The following is a 20,614-nucleotide window of genomic DNA, read 5'->3' as shown; positions in this document are numbered from 1 at the left end:
TCAACTGAGTAGGGAAATCAGAGACAATATCTACTGTGTTTTTTCAACCAGTTCTAGCTGTTTGACCTGAAAAGAGCAACTCCTAAGGCAAGTATCTATACCCCTTCATCCACTGACACGAATGGAAGGCTTGGAATATTTTTCAGGTAAATACATAGCATTAAAACCTGTTGGCTACTGAAATTTGGGAACCACACCAGTATTTCAGTTTCAAACTAAGACATACTTTCCCAGATTCAGCTCTGCAGACAGAGAAGTCTCTGAAGAGTGAGCCTTTCCTGGGCACTGTTCTGGCCAGAACCTTTCCAAGGGATTATTTCTGGCTTGGGTTACTCTGTTCAGAATAAATGGGAGAAAAAGGACAGACTGTTTTATGCCCCTGCCCTTGGGATTTGAGTCACCCAATCAAGCTAGCATTTCAGCTGAGTCACTTGCACCCCTTTCAGTAGGGGAACAGAACCCACATGCTCTCTGGGTCAGTCACAGCTACTGGTTGCTTCATTTCTGCCAATATTCCCAGCATGTTGAGGAGGGTACTGCATTGAGGCTGAATGCTAAGGTGCTGTATGAGAATTTTGACCCACTTGGGAGCAGCAGCTTGATAAGGCAGGTTGTGGTGGTGGTGGGAAGGCATGCCACCTGTTTTGCCCTACTTTTGTTGTGGTCATTATGGAGAGAGGGCTGTTTTTAGCACTGGATCATAAAAGGGCTGAACAATTGATTTCACTTATTAATATCACTCTTTAGGCATCAGTGGTGATAGTTACATTACTGCAGGGCTCTGGGGCCACCCATGCCTCCTTACAGGCCAGCTTCCCCTCCTGTTCACTGGCACAGCAACGCTCCTTAAAGAGGGCATGGATAACACAGATTGGCAGCAGGGCAGGGCTAGAGAGCAGGGCTGAGTAGTGGTGCTCTTGGATGACAGCCGGGCCCCTGTCACCAACTAGTTCCCATCTCCTTGGAAGATTCCAGCCCCCCAGTCCCAGTGGGTAGCTTGCGCCCCTGTTCCATGGTCTTTCTGCAGGTTCCTAAACATTGATTTTTTGTTTTTTTTTCAGTTTTATGGTAGTTTAAATTGAAGGAACAATCATAAAAATAAAAGGGAAAAAAGGAAAAACCATTGTGGTTGGGATTAGAGCTGATTGAATCAGGAACCAGGCTGTCCACTGGGGCCATAGAACTAGCTCTGCTATGAGGATAAGGGTCTCTCCCACTATCCACTCTGTCCAAATCCCCAGCCTCTTTCTTTCTCATTTGTGAAGCCCGATGGCTGAGTCTCAACCCAACAGACTTCCTCAGGTCTACGGGGACCACCCCTCCTTTATTTTAACATGTACTGAAATGTATTAAAACTGATAAGTACCATTTTACACAACATCGAAGCTTATACTAATTGCTTGGTATGCTTGAAGGCAGTAGAAATGTACATGAGAGAAAAATACATATGCTCATGGAAATGCTGTTTTCCTAAAACGTCCCTTAAAATAAAGCATTGTTCCTTATTTTTCATATGGTTTTCCCTTATTTCCATCCAGCAAAGGTGGTCACTTTATTCAGGTTCCCCAGAAGGGCTGGGCTGGATGAAAGCAATCTCGGCCTTTAGGAATGGCACCACATCAGGCCCCTGTGGCCCCATCTCCCCACTTGTAGTAGCAATGACAGATATCCCCCAGTTCTGTGCCCAGAGAGGCAGCAGTATGGGGCCCACTTCTCCCTCCCTAGAAGCAGTAGCAGGGTCCTCTTCCCTTTGGGAGCAGCAGAGGTGACAGCAGTGATTCCCCTGTTCTTGTCCCAGCACCTGAGGTGGGTGGGCCAAGCCCCTCAGAGCAGTGTGTCTCAGAGATAACATAGTGTATGGCTCAAGTTCCTCCTCCTCATCAGAGCTACTAGGTCAGGCTCTCAGCAAACTCAGGCAAGTAACATGACATCAGTTACTCTTGCATCTTGTTTACAAACTATTCTACCCAACCAGGAGGGCTAGAAGTTAACTTTTTGTGTTTATGAAAACTGAGATTCTGATGTAATCACATGAGTCCAGGAGCTAAAGCCCTAGGCACTGGCCTTTTGTGCCTTAATCTGGCCTGGTAGACAAGGGCTTTCATCTGGCAAACCCCAGAGGTGCAGCAAAGGTACAGACTTGGGCCTCTGATGATGTGACCTTCACTCTCCCCCATTTCCTGGTCCCTTCTTACTCATAGGGCGTAGGATTGGAGGCAGGAGAAAAGAGTTGGACTTGGAAGCAGTTCCTTATTAGAAACAGAGAGTTTGCAGCTGCTACAGAGGTAACTATCCCTGTAGCATGGCAAATGGGAAGATAGTGATGGAGCTGAGAGTTCTGATGGCTTTTCTTACTGGAGACTGATGAGGTTACAATGAATAAGGGGATAAGCTCTTTGTATTTAATTTTTAAAGTGGCGTGGGGCAGCGATGTTACCAGAGTGCGGGTGTTTGTTTAGAAGAACCCCAAAGGTTAGACTGACCAGGACCCATGGGTTTGAAAGGAGCGGCTGTATGCATTTGTCTTGCAAAGTTGGTAAATATCCTCTTTTTAAAATGACCCGGGAAACTGAGCTGGCCTCTGCAGAGCGCTGCTGCCAAATTCGGAAATGCTTCGTTCCCTGCGGTGGGAAAGGGGCAGGAGGCGTGCAGCCCGGCCTGCACGGAGGGCACGGTCAGCAGCTCTGGAGGCTCCAGGTTTGGCTCTCTCCTCTCCTGAGCACGACGCAGTCCGCCCCCGGGGCTGGGGCCCTCCTGCGCCCCCTGGCTCTGGCTCTGGCTCTGGCTCGGGCTCGGCTCTGGCTCTCCTGGCGCGGCGCGGCGTCCGCAGTACCGGGCGGAGGCGCGGGGGGCGCGGCGGAGCCGGTCTCTCCCGGCAGCTGCTGGGTTGGAGCCGCGGCGCAGGCTGAGCCGTGCGGGGCTCGCTGCTCTCCGTGTCGCCGCCAGACCGAGTGGCTGCGGCCATGGGGGTCCCGGGCCGCCCGCCTTGTGCTGCTTCCCCGCGGCCGCCGCCTGCGGCCTCCGGCCGCCGCCACTGCTGAGCCGCATGGACCGGGCCCCGCGCCGCGGCTGCTCCGAGCGGGTGAGCGAGCGGGAGCGGCCGGAGCCAGGCCCCGGCCGTGCTGCGCCGAGGCCGCGGGGCTGAGCCGGGGAGGCCGCCCCATTGTGGGGCCGCCGGGACCGGCCAGCTCCGAGCCGGCGCTAGGCCGCCGCGCTGGGAGGGGAGCGGGCCGGCCGTGCGGGGTCCGCCTGCGGGCGCTGGGCTCCGGCGGGAGGAGGGGGATCGGCCTCCCGGGGTCCCCGGCGAGTGCGGGCAGCCAGGCTCCCCGCGGAGCGCCGGCTCGGCCCGCGAGGGTCCCGGGCCCCGCTCGCTCAGGCGGAGCCATGGCTCCTGTCAGTGCCGCAGCGCGCTGCCGGGCGGGCTGGCCCGGGGCTGCGGGAGCCTCCGAGCTCGGGGCACTGGCCAGCAGCAGAGCGAAAGAGTAGCCCACTCGCGAGCCCCTGGGCAGCGCGGGGGAGGATCATTATCTGGGATTACAGGGTGAAAATCCAGGGTCTGGGCACCAAGGCCTCGATCCGCGCCGGAACAGCACGTAGCCGCCGGGATCGGGGCCTCAGACAGTGCATGTGTCTCCGCACCATGTACCTGGGCTGTGCCCAGCGTTACCAGGCATGGTGATTTACAGAAGTGCCTTCAAGCTTTCCCCGGAGTTGAAATGCTCAGGGTGTATTAGGGCGTGAGAAATGGAGCCTTGCTTGCAACTTGGAGCAAAATGGCTCGTGTGTCAGTTTCGGAGCGTGGGGTTCAACTCAATGAAAAGGTTGAAACGTTATGTTGGATGTTTAGGTGCTGGGAACTTTAGGATCTTCCTTGTGAAAATCAGATTAATTCCGTGGCCTCATTGTTCTAGTGATGGACGAGAAACATACTGTAAATAGGGCATAGTATGAAATAATACACTAAATTACAGGTGTTAAGGCAAACCTCAGAATAGCAGCTGAATGTTGTATGTGTTTTGATCCAGTAGGTGTAATGAGTAACAGTATATCTTGGCCTCATGATCTCAGAAAACAGTTGAAACACGCAATTATCTAGGAATTAAAATCAGTTAACCTGGTTGTTTCCCACTTTGTTTTGTTTTGTGATGACATACAAACTATTTAGTGTCTTGAAGACCAGCAAGGGCACCTTCTAGCTATATTTTTTCAGCTCGGGAGCAACAGAAGTGGGAAAGTGGTCTGAAAGATGTAGTCCTTTGTGTGGGGTGAGCTTTGTGAGAGAGGCTTTTATTTTGTAATTATTTTTCTTGACATATTTTCATATGCAATTGAGTTAGTTCATCTAAACAAGTGATTTGTAAGACAGCTGCAGCTTTACAGCATTCAGGTTTTTGAGATCACAGTATTATTTTGTAACACAAAACTTTTGTTAGTATCTTTAAAGAATTTAAGTTATACTGATTTATTACAAAATTAGGTACCGGGGTTGTACACTTCTACTCCTGCCTCCATAAACACACACCTTCTGCACCATGTTGACCCAGATTACTTTTAAAAATATTATTTGATTGTTTCTCATCATCTGATGGTGACTAGAAATGTTCTCAAGGCTGGCAGCAAATGATGTTTGTTAATTTACATGAAGTGTCAGTAAATACCTTCCATTCCATGAAGTATAATGATATATTTAGTAGTGCTGTACAATACACACAATTTTTACATTATGCTCATTTATTACAGGAGTGTAATTGAGAAATAGTGCAAAATATTCTGGGAATGACTGTATTATGATTATCTGTGCATTATGATTTTAATTTCACTGAAGTATATTGTTAATTTAACCTAATGAATGTGCAAAATGCTTGTCTGTTAAAAGTGCTAAGGCACTGTCAAATCTCTCCAAGACTGGAGGGGAATTTCGTAATCTGTAATGACAGTTGATTGTATTGAAAGTTGTCCATGCTTGATTAAGATATATTCTTGATTTTAATGTTAATTGGAAGTTTTTTCAGAATATTTTCATATGCCCTGAAAGAAATTCCAAAACTATTATGGAGACGTGAATTTACCTGGTGTTTAGCTATGTAAAAATACTGTATGTTTTATGACTTAAGTCTGGTATACAAATATACACATTAAAAAATTCAAGTAAACCTCCTATTTCAGAAATCCTCTTATAGGATTGGTCATCAGTTTGTTTAGCTACCTCAGTATTAGGAAGCTTAGAAATATTGGAGTATTCTAAAAAATAGTTTTGTGTGTTAGAATTTTTATCCGCAGTATTTCTTAATGGTGTTCTCATTTGTTTTAGCAGGACAAACGCATTCACTCTGGGACTACTGATACTGGTGTTTTGAGACTAAGCCTGTTCCCTCATTGTTCCTGTGCAAGCAGGCACCATAAAAATGAATATCCAAGGGAAAGGCTTCCCTTTGGATCTTGCGGGAAGCTTCACCGAAGATGCTCCAAGGCCACCGGTCCCTGGTGAAGAGGGTGAGCTAGTTTCTACAGATCCAAGGCCAATCAGCCACAGCTTCTACTCTAGTAAAAGTGACGTGATTAAAAATGAGACTTCCACGGCAACACCGAGGCGCTCTGATCTGGATTTGGGATATGAACCTGAGGGGAGTGCTTCTCCAACTCCACCCTACCTGAAATGGGCTGAGTCGTTACACTCCTTGTTGGATGATCAAGATGGGATAAATTTGTTCAGGACTTTCCTGAAGCAGGAGAACTGTGCAGATTTGCTGGACTTCTGGTTTGCTTGCAGTGGCTTCAGGAAGCTAGAGCCCTGCGTCTCCAATGAGGAAAAGAGGCTCAAATTGGCTAAAGCTATTTACAAAAAATACATTCTGGACAATAATGGGATAGTGTCCCGGCAAATTAAACCAGCCACAAAAAGCTTCATAAAAGATTGTGTCATGAAACTGCAAATTGATCCTGACATGTTTGACCAGGCCCAAACTGAGATTCAGTGCATGATCGAAGATAATACCTATCCTTTGTTCCTTAAGTCAGATATTTATTTGGAATATACAAGGACAGGTGGGGAAAGTCCTAAAATTTATAGTGATCAGAGCTCAGGATCCGGGACAGGAAAAGGACTGCCTGGATATTTGCCTACTCTTAATGAGGATGAGGAGTGGAAGTGTGACCAAGACATCGAAGAGGAAACCAGCCGAGATTCAGCCCCATCCAGCAGGCTTACTCAGAAGCTGCTTTTGGAGACAGCCACCCAGCGTGCCACATCAACCAGGCGATATAGCGAGGGAAGAGAGTTCAGGTACATTAGCCTGGTACAACAAAATTTCTTGTGTCTGTAGAACTTTCATGAAAGCCGTTTGGGCTTCTCGGGGCTGTTGTGAATTTGGGGATGCAAGTGTCAGTTTTGGGGATGAACGCTACCTTTTCATTTGGAAATTTTGGAATGCAAGCTTTTTTTTTCTTTGAGGAGAGTCAGTCTGAAATATCTGTGGAAACTGAGAACTGCACTTGTCAGTTTCTCTGTGATTTCTGTTAATCAGACCTAGAGTGTGTTTCTCATCTTAAGGAGCTAATGGAGAGTGTAATTTGAAGCTGGGGCTGGTGAAAGATGGAGGGCTAATGCATTAATCATGGCCAAGGGTGGTCCTCTCATGGGCACTGAAGAAAGATTCAAATGAACTGCATTTCCAGGCTCACATTTGGCCTGTAGGGGAGAAATGTCAGTATTTAGTGGTTGGACTGTAGATTTATATACTCATAATTAGGGCCCTACCAAATTCATGGCCATAAAAAATGCATCACGGATGGTGAAATCTGGTCTCCCTCTGTGAAATCTGGTCTTTTATACGCTTTTACCCGCTACTATACAGATTTCACGGAAGAGACAAGTGTTTCTCAAATTGGGGGTCCTGACCCAAAAGGAGGTTGGAGGAGGGTGGCAAGGTTATTTTAGAGGGGTCGCGGTACTGCACTGACTTCTGCACTGCTGCTTTCAGAGCTGGGTGGCTGGAGATTGGCGGCTGTTGACCAAGAGCCCAGCTCTGAAGGCAGCAGCGCAGAAGTAAGGGTGGCAGTACCATACCATGCCACCCTTACTGCTGCTGGCAGCAGCTCTGCCATCAGAACTATGCTCCCAGCCAGCAGCCATCGCTCTCTGGTTGCCCAGCTCTGAAGGCAGCGCCGCCATCATCAGCAGCATAGAAGTAAGGGTAGCAGTACCACAACCCCCCGACAATAACCTTGCAACCCCGTCCACAGCTCCTTTTTGGATCAGGACCCCTACAATTACAACACCATGTAATTTCAGATTTACATATCTGAAATCATGAAATTGGCAGTTTTTAAAATTTTATGACCATGAAATTGGTAGGGCCTTACTCATAATAGGACTTTGCTGTGTAAATATGGAAGGGAATACTCGGTGTGACTGGTGGCTGGTGACTACAAGTTCTTTGTCACTTGAGTGACGGCAGCCATCATATTCCTCTGTACCCAGTGGGGTGCATAGCAATCCCTGGAAGTGATTTTTGATTTGGTCTTAAAGGCTTCCTGACAGTGGATTCTACCAGTGCCATCCAAAAGTAGGAGTTGCCAAATTTAGCTATTTATTTTCCCTTTAAGGCCTATCCTTTCATCCAAATAATTGTTTTTCACAAATAAGTTACTCTGTTTCTTGTAATTCCTCCCACGCCCTTCCAGCTAACACAGATTTTTAAGTTCAGTTAAAATGCCAAATATTTAATTTAGCAGGGAGTTCTCCAGGTTCAGTAACATGTCCAGAATGTGTTCTTATTTCTTTAAAATAAAATCACCTTTTAAAAATACATCTTAGGCTAAAATTTGACCATTCTGCGAAGATTATAAAATGAAGCAGCTAAAAAAGTGTCCTGATCAAAGCTGCCCCAGCCTTAGGAGAAGGTATTTATGGATTTAATCTCACTCAGCAGTCCCTTTAGGCTGGCAGCTGGAAATTCATCTCTCCCTCTGCAAAGCCTCAGCCCACTGCAGATGCTGAAGCATTTTCATTTTGATCCTTGTTTTCGTACAGATTTTGAGGAGGGAATTTTGAATGTGAAACTTTGAAAAAAGGGAGAATTCATGTGACTCCCAGCTGGTTTAATCAAGAGTCTGAAAAACAAAATCCTACATCCTGGGACTTTCCTGTGGAGTTAATAAAAACCTTGAACATTTCTTGAAGTGCATTTTGTCTGACCAATTGAGTACCTACTATAAGGGAAGATTAGAAAACTTTAAGATTTAAGTATCTTTTTATTTGTGATAAATAGCTTTTAAGATTGGAAATTACTTGTCTGAGGTGCAGTCCTCTCACTTCTAGAACAGATAACAAAAGAGTATTTAGCAGTTCTGCACTTCTCACATCTAATTTAAGGAAAATACTGTGAACGTATTGGTTGAATACTTATTTTAAAACCGTTTTAAAATACTGTGAAATTGTGGCACTGTGTAATGGGGTTCATAAAGTTCAGAGGCTTTCATACTAGATCAGAGCAATATGAGATGGGATTAAACAAAGGTTGTGCATCTCTGAAAAAATAAATAGGGATATTAATCTTTTGTAAAACTTTGTACCCAACAGTCCGTCACTACGGGTACAGATTTTTCACTGTCAGGTGCCTCTTGGAAATTCTTGCCATCAATGGGCACTTAAGTGAGATGCGTTTCCATACCAGGAATTACTGAATAGGAATAACATTTTTAAAAGCATTAATATATGTATTACTGTAGGTCCAGAGGACCCATTGTGCAAAGGGTCTGTACAGATATATATGTAGACATAATCTATCCTCCCAAAAAGCTCATAAGCTAAAAATAATTTGACATCTTAATTGCCAATCTATCCTTGTAGAGCAGGTCATCTAACCAAAGTCCTCCAAGGGTATAGTGTACCAACCATTGTTTTGAGTGGCATTTTAAACCAGTGGTTCTCAAACTGGGGCCACTGCTTGTGTAGGGAAAGCCCCTGGCGGGCCGGGCTGGTTTCTTTACCTGCCGGTTCTGCAGGTTTGGCCAATTGCGGCTCCACTGGCCGCAGTTTGCTGTTCCAGGCCAACGGGAGCTGCAGGGAGCAGTGCAGGACAAGGGATTTGCTGACTGCTGCCTCCCGCAGCCCCCATTGGCCTGGAGCAGCAAACTGCGGCCAGTGGGAGCCGCGATCGGCTGAACTTGCGGAACCGGGCAGGTAAACAAACCGGCCTGGTCCGCCAGGGGCTTTCCCTACAAAAGCGGCGGCCTCAGTTTGAGAACCACTGTTTTAAACATTAAAACCTTGCTCCTGAAAACACTCAAGTGCCTGAGTACTTTTCTCCCATGTGGATAAAAAAAATTAAAAAAAAATTTTTTTTAAATTAAAACTGGATTTTTTAAAAATTTAAATACAATTTAAAAAGTAATAAACCTATGTATAATCATGACAACCTATACTAAGGCCTAAACTCATTATAATCCATTAATATAATTTAAATTAATGGTTTTTGTTTTTTTTTTAAAAAGCAGTATGTGTTTGCTACCAAGCTTTAAAGAAAGTCAAACCACTGAACTGGTGGAAGTCACTGGATAAGCTCTACTGCCTAGCTGACCAGAGTTTGTTAAAGGGCTAAATCGGCTTTTGACAGCAGTAGCCTTTTCTGCAAATGAAGAGAGACTATTTTCTTCATTTTAGTTTATTCAACTAGTTCAGTTCAGTGAGTAGTTCATTCTGAGATAAGAAACCAGTTGGGAGTTGTGAAAAAGCAGGAAAGCTTGTTTTCCCCTTCCAATCTATGAATACAAACTAGGAATGAGAGGATGAGATCTACTAGTTCTAAAATCTTGAAGGGCGGGGTGATCAGAAACAGTCAGTTCAGTTCACTAACTACCGATGAGTCTGCCTACATTTAATAAATCAATTTGTTTAAAAAAACCTATTTTGATAAACTTTCTGATAAACCATTTTGTTCTTAGGTATCCAGCACATTTAAGATACTCTTATTTAACTTATAACCCCTCCCCTAAAACATTTTAAAATGTTTTTGTATATTTTCAATTGAATTTGAATTTCCATCCAAATAGAATTTGACACAAATTAAGATATTATCTACTAAATAAAAAAGTATAATTCACTGTTTTTCTAACATAATAAAAATGTAAAAATTAAGAATCTGAATACATTTTAAATTAAGGTATAGAATTACTTAAATGAGTACTGATATATTATTCTCTTGATTAACAAAAAAAGATTTAGGGGAAAAGGCTATATTCAATTGCAAAATAATATGTTTTAATGGTACCAACCAATGAGAAATCAACTTTTCCTTAGGAAAATAACTTAAAAGTAAAAATGCAAAACAAGATTAAAATTGATGATTTAAATCGTGATTAAAATCATTTCAGTTTAAATTAATCCACCTTTCGTTTCTCATGTGAGCAGTGCCTTTGAAGCCAAGTGGACTACTTATGTATGTATGTTCTTGTTGTATATAAGCCTGTGCAGATCAGGGTCTTTGGTTGTCTTGAACATTTTCACAACTCTTCTGGTTTTGTATGTAAGATAATTTCAGATTTATTTTTGAAAGAGCACTGATATTAGCTTTTCCCTTTCAACCTCCTACATCTATAGGTCTCTTTAATCTTCCTCAAATTTAACCTCTGCATATTGCTTGACTTCCATGGAAATTGAATAAAGAAGAATGTGTACAGTTAGAACTTAAACTGTTTGTTTTTTGTGAACATGCATTTTAAGTCAGATTCACATTTTTGCAGCATAAGATGTTGAAAGTGTTAAATTCCTCATCTCATGAAAATAAAACAAATATAAATATTTGTTCAAACCATTTAAATTAAGCCTGTTATTAGTGTGATATATTCCTGAAGGTGAGTGTTCACTCGTGTAGTATGGAGAGCATTGTTTAAAATAAAAAGTATTTTCAAATTACCTACTGTGTGTTTGTATATGAAGGAAAAGGCCAATAGACATTGCAGGTAGGCTACTGCAAATTAATTGGCATTGGTTATGGATCAGTGAACTTCAAAGAAGGTAACCTCAGAAGATCTTCTGCATTAATACACAGCTTCCAAAACTGACACTGACATGGTAGTAGTGACTGTGACTAAATCTTTCATTAACCTTCTTTTGACATCCACTGATCGGATTTTTCAGAGATATGAAGAACAGAAATTAAACTTTTGCCTCAGAACTGCCTTGCAGATTTCTTTTTAAGTATTCTAATAAAACCTACACATTTTAAAGATTTGGAACTCTGTTGCTAGTCATTAAGTTATCAGGTTACATGTCACATTTTTATTTTGTGTGTGCAGGTTTCTTCTACTAGTTATTTTATTTATCTAAATTTGGTCTAAGATCTCCCCATCTATGGATGCCCATCTGGAGCTCTGGGTGTCCTTGGCTTACACCATAAACCAGGAGTTACAAAACCTCCTGTTGAACAGTGAGATCATACTCGCTTTACTAAATCATAAACTCCCAGCTACTGTTTTGTTAAAGAATAATTAACTTTGTTTTAGAAGATACCTTACACACATTCTCTTGGCTTTGGTTTGGCAGTAGTAATTAAGGGGGCAGCATTGTGTAACAACTGTTTTGGCTATTTGTTTTTTCAAAAAAAAAAAAATCTAAGTGGTGGTTGGTTTCTCCATTTTTAAAATTTTTTCGAAAATTTGTGTCACTGAAATGTTTCTATGATCACATGACCTACATTAGAGAGGAAAAATAGGTGGACTGATTGGAGAGGGGACATGGTTAAAGGTGGAATCCACTGTCATTGGATATTGGAGAGTGGAAAGTTTGACTCGAGGGCTTGAATTGCTAGAACTGAGAAACTTGTGGAAGATGGGCATGATGTGTGATAACATAAAGTAGTTTTTATATGAAACTGGCTCACTAATCTTATTTTCCACTCTTCACAGAGTTGAATGCACTTTGGGGGGGGGGGGGATTTCATTCCAGCTATAGTAAATGTGAATGCTACTATTTAATACTGAAAACGGATAATTGTGTGTACTGATTATCAAACTTTAGCATGTGAATTTATCTGACTCAGCATAACCAAAGTTGAAGGAAATAATAGGAAAAGTGATTTGAATGGTCGGAAGTACTTATCTTTAACTCTTTAAAAGTAAATGTAAACATTTGTCAGAAGTTAAGTGGTAGAATTGGACAGATCTGTGCTCATCTCAAAACGTGGGGAAAAGTTGGTTTCTTTAGGTTGTTCACGAACAAATGTGCATTGAATAAAACTCCTATTGAAGTTGAAGCGTAGTACAATGATTTGAAGAAGTTTGGTGATCTTGCAAGTAAGACTTTAAAATAGATATGTGATAATGTAAGTCCCTGTTCCAGGCCTTCCAGCAGCAATTCAATTCCAGGTAAATTCAGAGAGGTCTCTGTTCACCTTCAACATCCAACAAATGGCAAAGATCAATGGGTGATTATACCATAACAATAACTGAAAATCATAGATGTTAACTTGATAAGAAAGTTGCAACCTTCTTCATTCTAACAACATTACCTTAATTGTAGCACAAAATGATCAGCTTAAAGGAATAACTGAAGCATTCATCTTGGAATCTTGGCTATATCCTGCTGCAAGGTGGCTTGATTAAAATAATCAGTTTTAATCTTGTTTTGCATTTGTACTTTATTTTCCTAATTTTTTTTTAAAAGTTGATTCTCTTTTGTATTATTTGGCACTACTTTTTACTAACTAGGAGAATATATTATCTATACACACTATTTAAACAATAATATAGCTTAACATACATTTATTCAGACTTTTAATTTTTACTTCTCACGTTTCAAGCTGCCTTTGAATGGAAATTTAGAATTCAATTAAAATGCACAAAAACAGCATTTAATATTTTTATTTTATAAAAATGACCTTAAATATGCTGGATACTTTTTTCTTTTATATGGTTATCAAAACACATTCTACTTATAAAACTGAGTTACTTTTTTTGTTTAATATCTGTAGTTAGTGAAATGAATGGATTGTTTCTGGATCCCATGTCCTTAAAGATTTTAGAACTAGTAGATCTCTTCTTTCCACACTTTATTTTTAGTCCTAAATTGGAAGAGACAAATAAACTTCCCTGCTTTTTCTCAACTCCCAATTGTTTTTTTGACTTTGTATGAGTTAGTTGTTGAACTGAATTAGTTGAATAAACTGAAATGAAGAAAATACTGTCTGCACCTGCACCTGCTGTCAAAAGCTGGGTTAGCACTTCAGCCAACTCTGGTTCCAGGTGCTTAGCCAGTGACTCCCACCAGTTCTATGGTTTGACTTTGTTTGAGACTTTGGCAGCAAACCTACTGCTTGAATATTATTTGTTTACAGTAATTTAAATGATTTTAGTAGATTATAGTAAATGTAGGCTTTAACATAGTTTGTCATAATCTCAAATTTAATTTTTATAGGGGTTCTAAAGAGTAAACTATATACTTATATAATAAAAAAACAAAAATCAGCACTTAAATTAATGAAAAAATGGCTGGTTAATCATAAGAAATAATGGTCTCAAGAATCCACACTAGGAAAATTTGATTTGATGTCTAAAAAGAAAACCACAGATTATGTAAAATTGGTGAAGATGCCATCCAGGAACGTAGAGGAAAGTATGACAGCCATTTGCTCAGACAATAAAAATAAAAGTTTAAAAAATGAGAATGGCTTGGATTTAAAGATCCTAAACTTCTGATTTATGGGTACAAAGCTTATTACTTAAACCGCATTGTGAAATAAACAACACGGTTCTAAGGCACTTTATGGAAGGTCAAAAATGCTTTCAATCACCATTAACTTCAGAGTTGGTTGGTTTGTTGAAAAAGGATGATAGATGCCATGAATCCCCAAGGACTCTTTCTAGAAGATTCTTTATATTTATATTCAGATATTATCAGTGTTGAAATTTTCACCAAGCATGAGGTGGACTCTGATCAAAACATAGCCCATTCTTTCATAACATAGTACTCTACTGGGACATATGAGACTTTCAGAAACAATTGAAAGAGGTTTCAGAAGGACATGACAATTTACTCTGATACTTCTCTTGCAGTTTTAGTGGAAATCTGACTTGATTTAACCAACAATGAAGAACTGCAACTGCATGGAGGGAACACTGAAAAATAATTCAGTGAAGCAATTAGGCAACATAACTGATCCCAAATAAAAATGTCATAAGTTGAGCCCATATCAAGAAGAAGAAGCTGAAGCATGGCTATTGGAGAGTGATCTTGATGTTTCTTCTCTGTTAGTGTTTACATTTTGAGACCCAAATTTCTACCTCGACCTCTGTTGGTGAAGGAGTTTGTCATGGTTCATTGCACTGAAGTAGTGGGAAATTTTGGAAGTAAAAACCTAGGACAGTTTAATTCAGAATTTTGTCCATTTTTAAAACCTGCATTGTTGTGTAGCCAGCTCAGCATGAACTGAACATGTTTTAGTATGTTTGGGTTGGTCTGGCTGAAACTTCATAATAGGCTGGTTACTGAACGAACAAATAGTTACTAAAGGTATACCTGTATGTAAGGGCAGATACAAAAAAGTGTTAGACCTCACTAGGGGAGATGTTTTGTTCTATTTACAGAAGTACAAACTTTTTCTTGGACAAGATGTTCCTTCTTTTACTTGGGGAAATATATGCTTTGAAAGAGAATGACTTGGGGCCCTCTGTTTTGTGGTGGTTTTTGTAAAACCTTAATGTTTTTTGTCCCAGGGAAAAAAATATATTGTTTGATTTGAGGAAGATCACAACCTTGACTTGTAGCCAATAATAGGCCACAACCTGTGCGTCAGAATCAAGTCAAGTCCTTGCCGGCTGGTGAAGGCTAGTGCAGTTGGTTATTGCTGGAGATAGTCAGTGTCTCTGTTAAGGAGAGCATGCTTCCTTTCTTTAAAAAATCAACTTTTGACATTGACATAGACAGTCTAGGCAGCCACAGTCCAGTGTGGTGCCTTCCCTTTTGGAGTAAGGTTTTGAGAAGGTTGTGGTACATTGGTTCTCATAGCATCTAGTTGTCTTGGATTATCTTGACCCTTGACAGTCTGGGTACAGATCTGAGTTTGGTACAACTCTTGTTGTTTGGTTGATGTTCTCTTAGCGATTGACAACCATCAGGGGTCACAGCTAGGGTGACCAAATGTCCCGATTTTATAGAGACAGTCCTGATTTTTGGGTCTTTTTCTTATATAGGCTCCTATTACCCCCCACCCCCTGTCCCTATTTTTCACACTTGCTGCCTGGTCGCCCTAGTCACAGCTGATATAGTAGATATACTAGCTGCTGTCCATATTGCTGATCATGAGGCATTGCTGATTTGTCTGCAGTCTCTAGCAGGAGTGTATGGCGTTACCTTCTTTTGTTATCTGATAGCTGAAAGGCCCCAAAGGGTTGTACTGGGTAATTGCTTGTCAACTCCAAGGGCACTCTCACGGGTAGCATAGGATACTAATTTATCATCCTTCATATTCAGCGTATATGTGGGATCAGCAGGGAGGTTAATGAGGAAACTTGGGCAGCAATGCTTTCAGTCTGCTGGTGACAACCAGCTTAGTGTTTATCTGAGTTGCTCCAGCATGTGCTGGTGCTTGGGGCATGGAGCAGGCTGAGGCTCCATTGAACAAGACGAGGGTGATAATGGTAGGTTAGAAGAAACAACTGGAAGTGAAGGTGGAGATTATGTCTGTCTCTAGAATTGGGAGCATTCAACCACCATTGTTAAGCTGAAAGCATAACTTGAGGATCTGACTAGATCAATGGCTGGGTTTAAAAAATCAGATAGGAGTTGTGCTCAGGAAAGACTTGTGCCATATACACCTGGCTAGAAGAGTATCTCCTTCCAGTTAAGAGGCCCTTCTGTATAATCAAGTTGCACTGGTTTAACTATCAGGGGGTAGTGGTGTTAGTCTGCCCTGTCAACACTGGTTGTCCACTTGTAAGATAACTCCCTTCTCTTCATGTATCAGTATAATAATGCCGGCATCTGTAATTTTCATTCCATGCATCTGAAGAAGTGAGGTTTTTACCCACTAAAGCTTATGCCCAAATAAATCTGTTAGTCTTTAAGATGCCACCAGCTCCTCGTTGTTTTTACCAGTTTAACTAAAACCCATTTTTAAATTGATGTAGTTAAACTGATGTGAGCACCTGCATGGACACACTTATATTAACAATTTAAAGTGTGTTGTTACAAGGTTTTGTTCGGGTTTGAGTTAAAAATTGATGTTATGTAAACCTGCGCAGTGTTTATGTGTAGACAAGATCTTATTTATTAATTGAATTGAAGAAATAGTTCATCTGTTGGTTGTGTTTGGGTGTGGATTGATATTTGTGTTTCTCTTTAGAAAGAGACACAGCAAACCTCTGGCCATCTGTTTAGATAAGCAATGACAATGTTATCTCTCTCCTCCCCCTTCCCTGAATGTGTACCTTTCCTAGGCCTGGTGCACACTACGCTGTTAAACCGATTTTAACAGCGTTAAATCGATTTAACGCTGCACCCGTCCACACTACACTGCTCTTTAAATCGATTTAAAGGGCTCTTTAAATCGATTTCTGTACTCCTACAGAACGAGAGGAGTAATGCTAAAATCGATATTACTATATCGATTTAGGGTTAGTGTGGACGCAAGTCGACATTATTGGCCTCATTCTTTTACAGTAGCTACCCACAGTGCACCGCTCCAGAAATCGACGCTAGCCTCAGACCACGGACACACACCACCGAATTAATGTGCCTAATGTCAACGCGCACAATCAACTTTATAATATCTGTTTTATAAAATCGGTTTAAGCTAATTCAAATTTATCCTGTAGTGTAGACGTACCCCTTGTAAGGATTGAATTGAATCTTATTCAGATCACAAAACTTACATTTTTAAAAAACAAGTATTTTAAATAGAATTAAATGGTGTCTTAGTCTTCCAAAGAGGTTTTAGACTGGCTTCTCCATTTCTAGTATTCTTGGGCTTGTTGTCACACACTGAAGCTCATAAATTGGCAATACATTGATACAGTAAACTCCTTGTTAAAGGATGTCTTACCGTTCATGGAGAAGCTTTGCCTGATTTGATACCTAGCTTCATTCACATTTCTGAAAGGTGTACATTTCTAGTGATATGTCCACCCCAGCTTTCTCACAGTTCCGTTGACACAAGTCCCATAGTCTGGTATTTGGGAAATATAATTGGAGTAATTTTGAATTCTGTGCAATTTCCAAAAAAGATAGCTACTGAAAAGCTAAATGAAAATTGATCCAATCCCAGAACTCTGTGGTGATTATACCCAATAAGTGGGCCATATGGTACATTTACGTGCCTTGCAGTTCAACCTTAACTTCAGTTTGTTTGGAGATGTTCTTTGTTGTGGCTATAGGGGGTTGATTTTCCCTGTGTAATTTCAGAATGCAGGATGTTCATGCAGTTATTGCCTCTGTAACTCACTTTCTTAATTGGTCGGTTGGAATCTGGATGTATTAACTATCAAGTTGTGCTGCAAAGCCGTAATTCATAGGCTGAATAGGTTGTTGGGAGAGTCTTAAGTCTCCTTCCTGCAGTGGCTCTGCTCTCACACAGCACCACCAAAATCAGTGGAGATCCACCTGGGCACAGAGGCTTGCCTGAGTGGATCATCTTACAGGACAGTGATTTCAGTGGGGATGGGTAGAGTCAATTTTGGACAATTCTAATTTGCTTGGATTTTGTTATATATGTCACCACTACAGATGAATGCATAAATAAATGGCATGCAGTGACTAGAGGCCATTGCCCATGTTTTGACACCTTCAGGGCAGATACAGATAGATAAACTTTGGGCTAAATATCCCCAAAACTTTTTCTTTGTTGCTGTTTGGATTGCAGTTTATGTAGATCGTCATAGCTAAGAGAGGTAAAATGAGGGTGATTTGTTTGTATCAAGCAATTACTGTACATTTTATTTAAAAAAAAATACTCCTAAATATTTAGTGGGAAAAGAAAATTCTGGTTTGAAAAGTGGCTATGCATTTTGTGCAGAAAAGTGACATTTTAAGGAGACTTTTAACAGAGGCACTGACACCTGAATTAGTTTATAGAAATATAATCTCTGGATTACCAGGTTCATCCTTAAATCTTTTAAGAAATTACAGTTATTCATTGAAAAGAAAGAACCCCATGTTTTTTAAGCTATAGGTGGGAGCTGTAGTAATGATTTAATTTGCAATCTGCCACTGAGTGCACTGGATTAGTTGGTTTCTCTATGTGGAAAGATTTGAAATTAGATAGAAACTAAGGTTAATTATGTGTTCTAAATGGAATATGTGAAGACGATAAAACAAGAACCCATGCAGTTTGGTATGGTCTGTGAAGCTAGGCATAATGTTTCGGTATGGAGAGGGTTTTTTTTTTCCTTTTGTTCGGCTGTAAGGGTTTTAGTCACAGAAATTGAAATGATTAAAAAGCCAAATTGGTTGTGTGTGTAATTCGGAACATCTCTCTGAAAGGGTTTGACACTTATTTGGCGAGTGCAGACATACTAACTATACTGCAAACTAAAACAGCAATTAGTTTTTCCCCTGCCCTGATGGACAGTATAAAGTGTGTTCTCTGTGTGCAAGTACTTCTCTGCTGTTGGTTGGGGATAGTTACAGTCAGTGGCTTATTATGAAGCTCTTCAGTGACAATGGACTGTCATAACTTTTCCAGTTTATTTTAATGGTGGTAATTTGGCAGTTAACCCATGTTTGGAGGAGCAGCTACACTATTGTCTGTATAGGATATTAAACAAGTCCAATGTCATCAAGCCTAATGCCAGTAATTAACTAATTACAGTCTACGTAGCATGAACATGCAGTTCTGTAGCCTGGGAATCTACAAAATAGGTACCTCTGCTGTTGAACCAAGCCCCCAACAGTGTACAGCTACTTTAGTGACAATTTGTTGACCAAAAAAGCAATTTTTGTTCTAAAAATGCAATATTTATGTTATGACTTCAAAAATTGTATCCCCAGTAGTAATAAGTAATTTAAGACACATTTCTATTGCTATTCTAGCATTAATATGACAAACCTACAGTTGCCAAAAATTGGTGAAGTGAATCTTTTCAAATAAAGAACAGCAAATTCCATAATTTAAAGGGCCTGTCAGTGCCCTTAGACTTAATTGTTTGTTAGATGCCTAAAAGCCAAAAATGTTAAAAAAAATGTATAATGTTATTTAAAACATGCTTTTATGTTCAAGAGGATAAACTGCCTCACTTCCTGCTCTAAGCAGAATTTTCTCCTTGTCCGACTAGACACATGGGAATCTTGATCTCTCTCAACTACAGTAGGAAAAAAAGGTCTCTTAATTGAGATCCTATGTTATTTATCATTCTTGAGTCTTTCCTTGTCCACTGCAAAGCAAGGGTCTCTTCAGTACTACAGTGAAACCTCGTGGACATTTATGAACCTCCCTTTGCCAAGTCTGTATGTTTTAACAAGGTTACAATTATGTTCTGAGATAAATCTGTCTCCTCATTCATCTTTCTGCCAGTATGAAACTTAGCATGGTCCATTTTCCAGTAAGTCGTCACTCAGAAGTTCTGTAAAATGTTACCATTGGTAGGCAGGTCATCTTCTGCATAAAGCAATATGTCATAACTCAGTGTTATTACTTACCATGTTGTCCAGAGTCTTTCTCTATTATGAGGCAATTAGTAGTTGAGGCTGCAAAGGTTTCTGTGTAAAGTTGAATTTTCAGAGTTCTTTAAAATACACACACGTAGTCAAATTGACTTGATTTCAATGCAGAGCCCAGAGTAGAGTTTGTGGTGCAAATTTAGGATCATTTGGTTAAGGGGTTCCCGAGACGTAACCCTTTCTTTAGAATACCTGCTTTCTTAATGCTTTTGTTGCAGAGACTGGGAACCTTTGGAACTAGAGGCAGTATCTCAGAAAACTTTTATCATTGAACTGCTCAGCTGAAATTTGTTAGGCCTCAAAACACAATAATTCAAAAGTTATTAGACTTTGTTTCTGGATCTACGGAGTGGTGCACTGGGTTTCTGTGAGCAATGTATGGAACACCAGCACTGTGTGCAGACATATGGCTGGGAAGCACAGAGGAAAGAGAACAAAGGGAGAGACCCTCCCCCCCCCAAATCCTTTATATTGGCAGTTGTAAAGACCTGAGAGTCAAAAGACATGCAGTCAAGTTGTCTCATCTTCCATTACGTTTACATCCTCCCCATGTCAGTGTTGGTGTAAAGGGTGGAGATTAATCTCTTTTGTTCCTCTCTGTCATCCGCTCCTGCTTCCATCTGCTCCATGGTGTTGAAATCAAATGTTCTGCCCTACCTACAAAGAGTTCTTCTTAAATTTTCTCTTGGAGTATGTCTACACTACGGGATTATTCCGTTTTTACAGAAACCGGTTTTTTAAAACAGATTGTATAAAGTCGAGTGCAGGCGGCCACACTAAGCACATTAATTCGGCGGTGTGTGTCCATGTATCGAGGCTAGCGTCGATTTCCGGAGTGTTGCACTGTGGGTAGCTATCCCATAGTTTCCACAGTCTCCCCTGCCCATTGGAATTCTGGGTTGAGATCCCAATGCATGACAGGGCAAAAACAGTGTCGCGGGTGATTCTGGGTAAATGTCGTCA

At 41.0% G+C, this 20,614-nt stretch overlaps 1 protein-coding gene across 2 annotated transcripts in view; it reads left to right on the top strand.

The window, feature by feature from the left end:
* The first annotated feature begins 2,992 nt into the window (after positions 1–2,992).
* AXIN1 (axin 1) overlaps positions 2,993–20,614 on the top strand; it is a 168,656-nt gene continuing 151,034 nt past the window's right edge. Inside the window, exons 1-2 of one of the 2 annotated variants that reach the window (XM_030577009.1) lie at positions 2,993–3,082; positions 5,315–6,283. In XM_030577009.1, the coding sequence (XP_030432869.1) occupies positions 5,406–6,283 (878 nt within the window). In that variant the 5' untranslated portion in view covers positions 2,993–3,082; positions 5,315–5,405. Of the gene's footprint in view, positions 3,083–5,311; positions 6,284–20,614 lie in introns of both variants that reach the window. The other variant, XM_030577010.1, reaches the window with a different exon arrangement.

This window comes from Gopherus evgoodei, chromosome 10 (assembly GCF_007399415.2).
Source record: "Gopherus evgoodei ecotype Sinaloan lineage chromosome 10, rGopEvg1_v1.p, whole genome shotgun sequence".
NCBI classification, from domain to species: domain Eukaryota; kingdom Metazoa; phylum Chordata; order Testudines; family Testudinidae; genus Gopherus; species Gopherus evgoodei.
The sequence above is the reverse complement of the archived record's forward strand: the minus strand, read 5'-3'. Positions and strand labels throughout refer to the sequence as shown.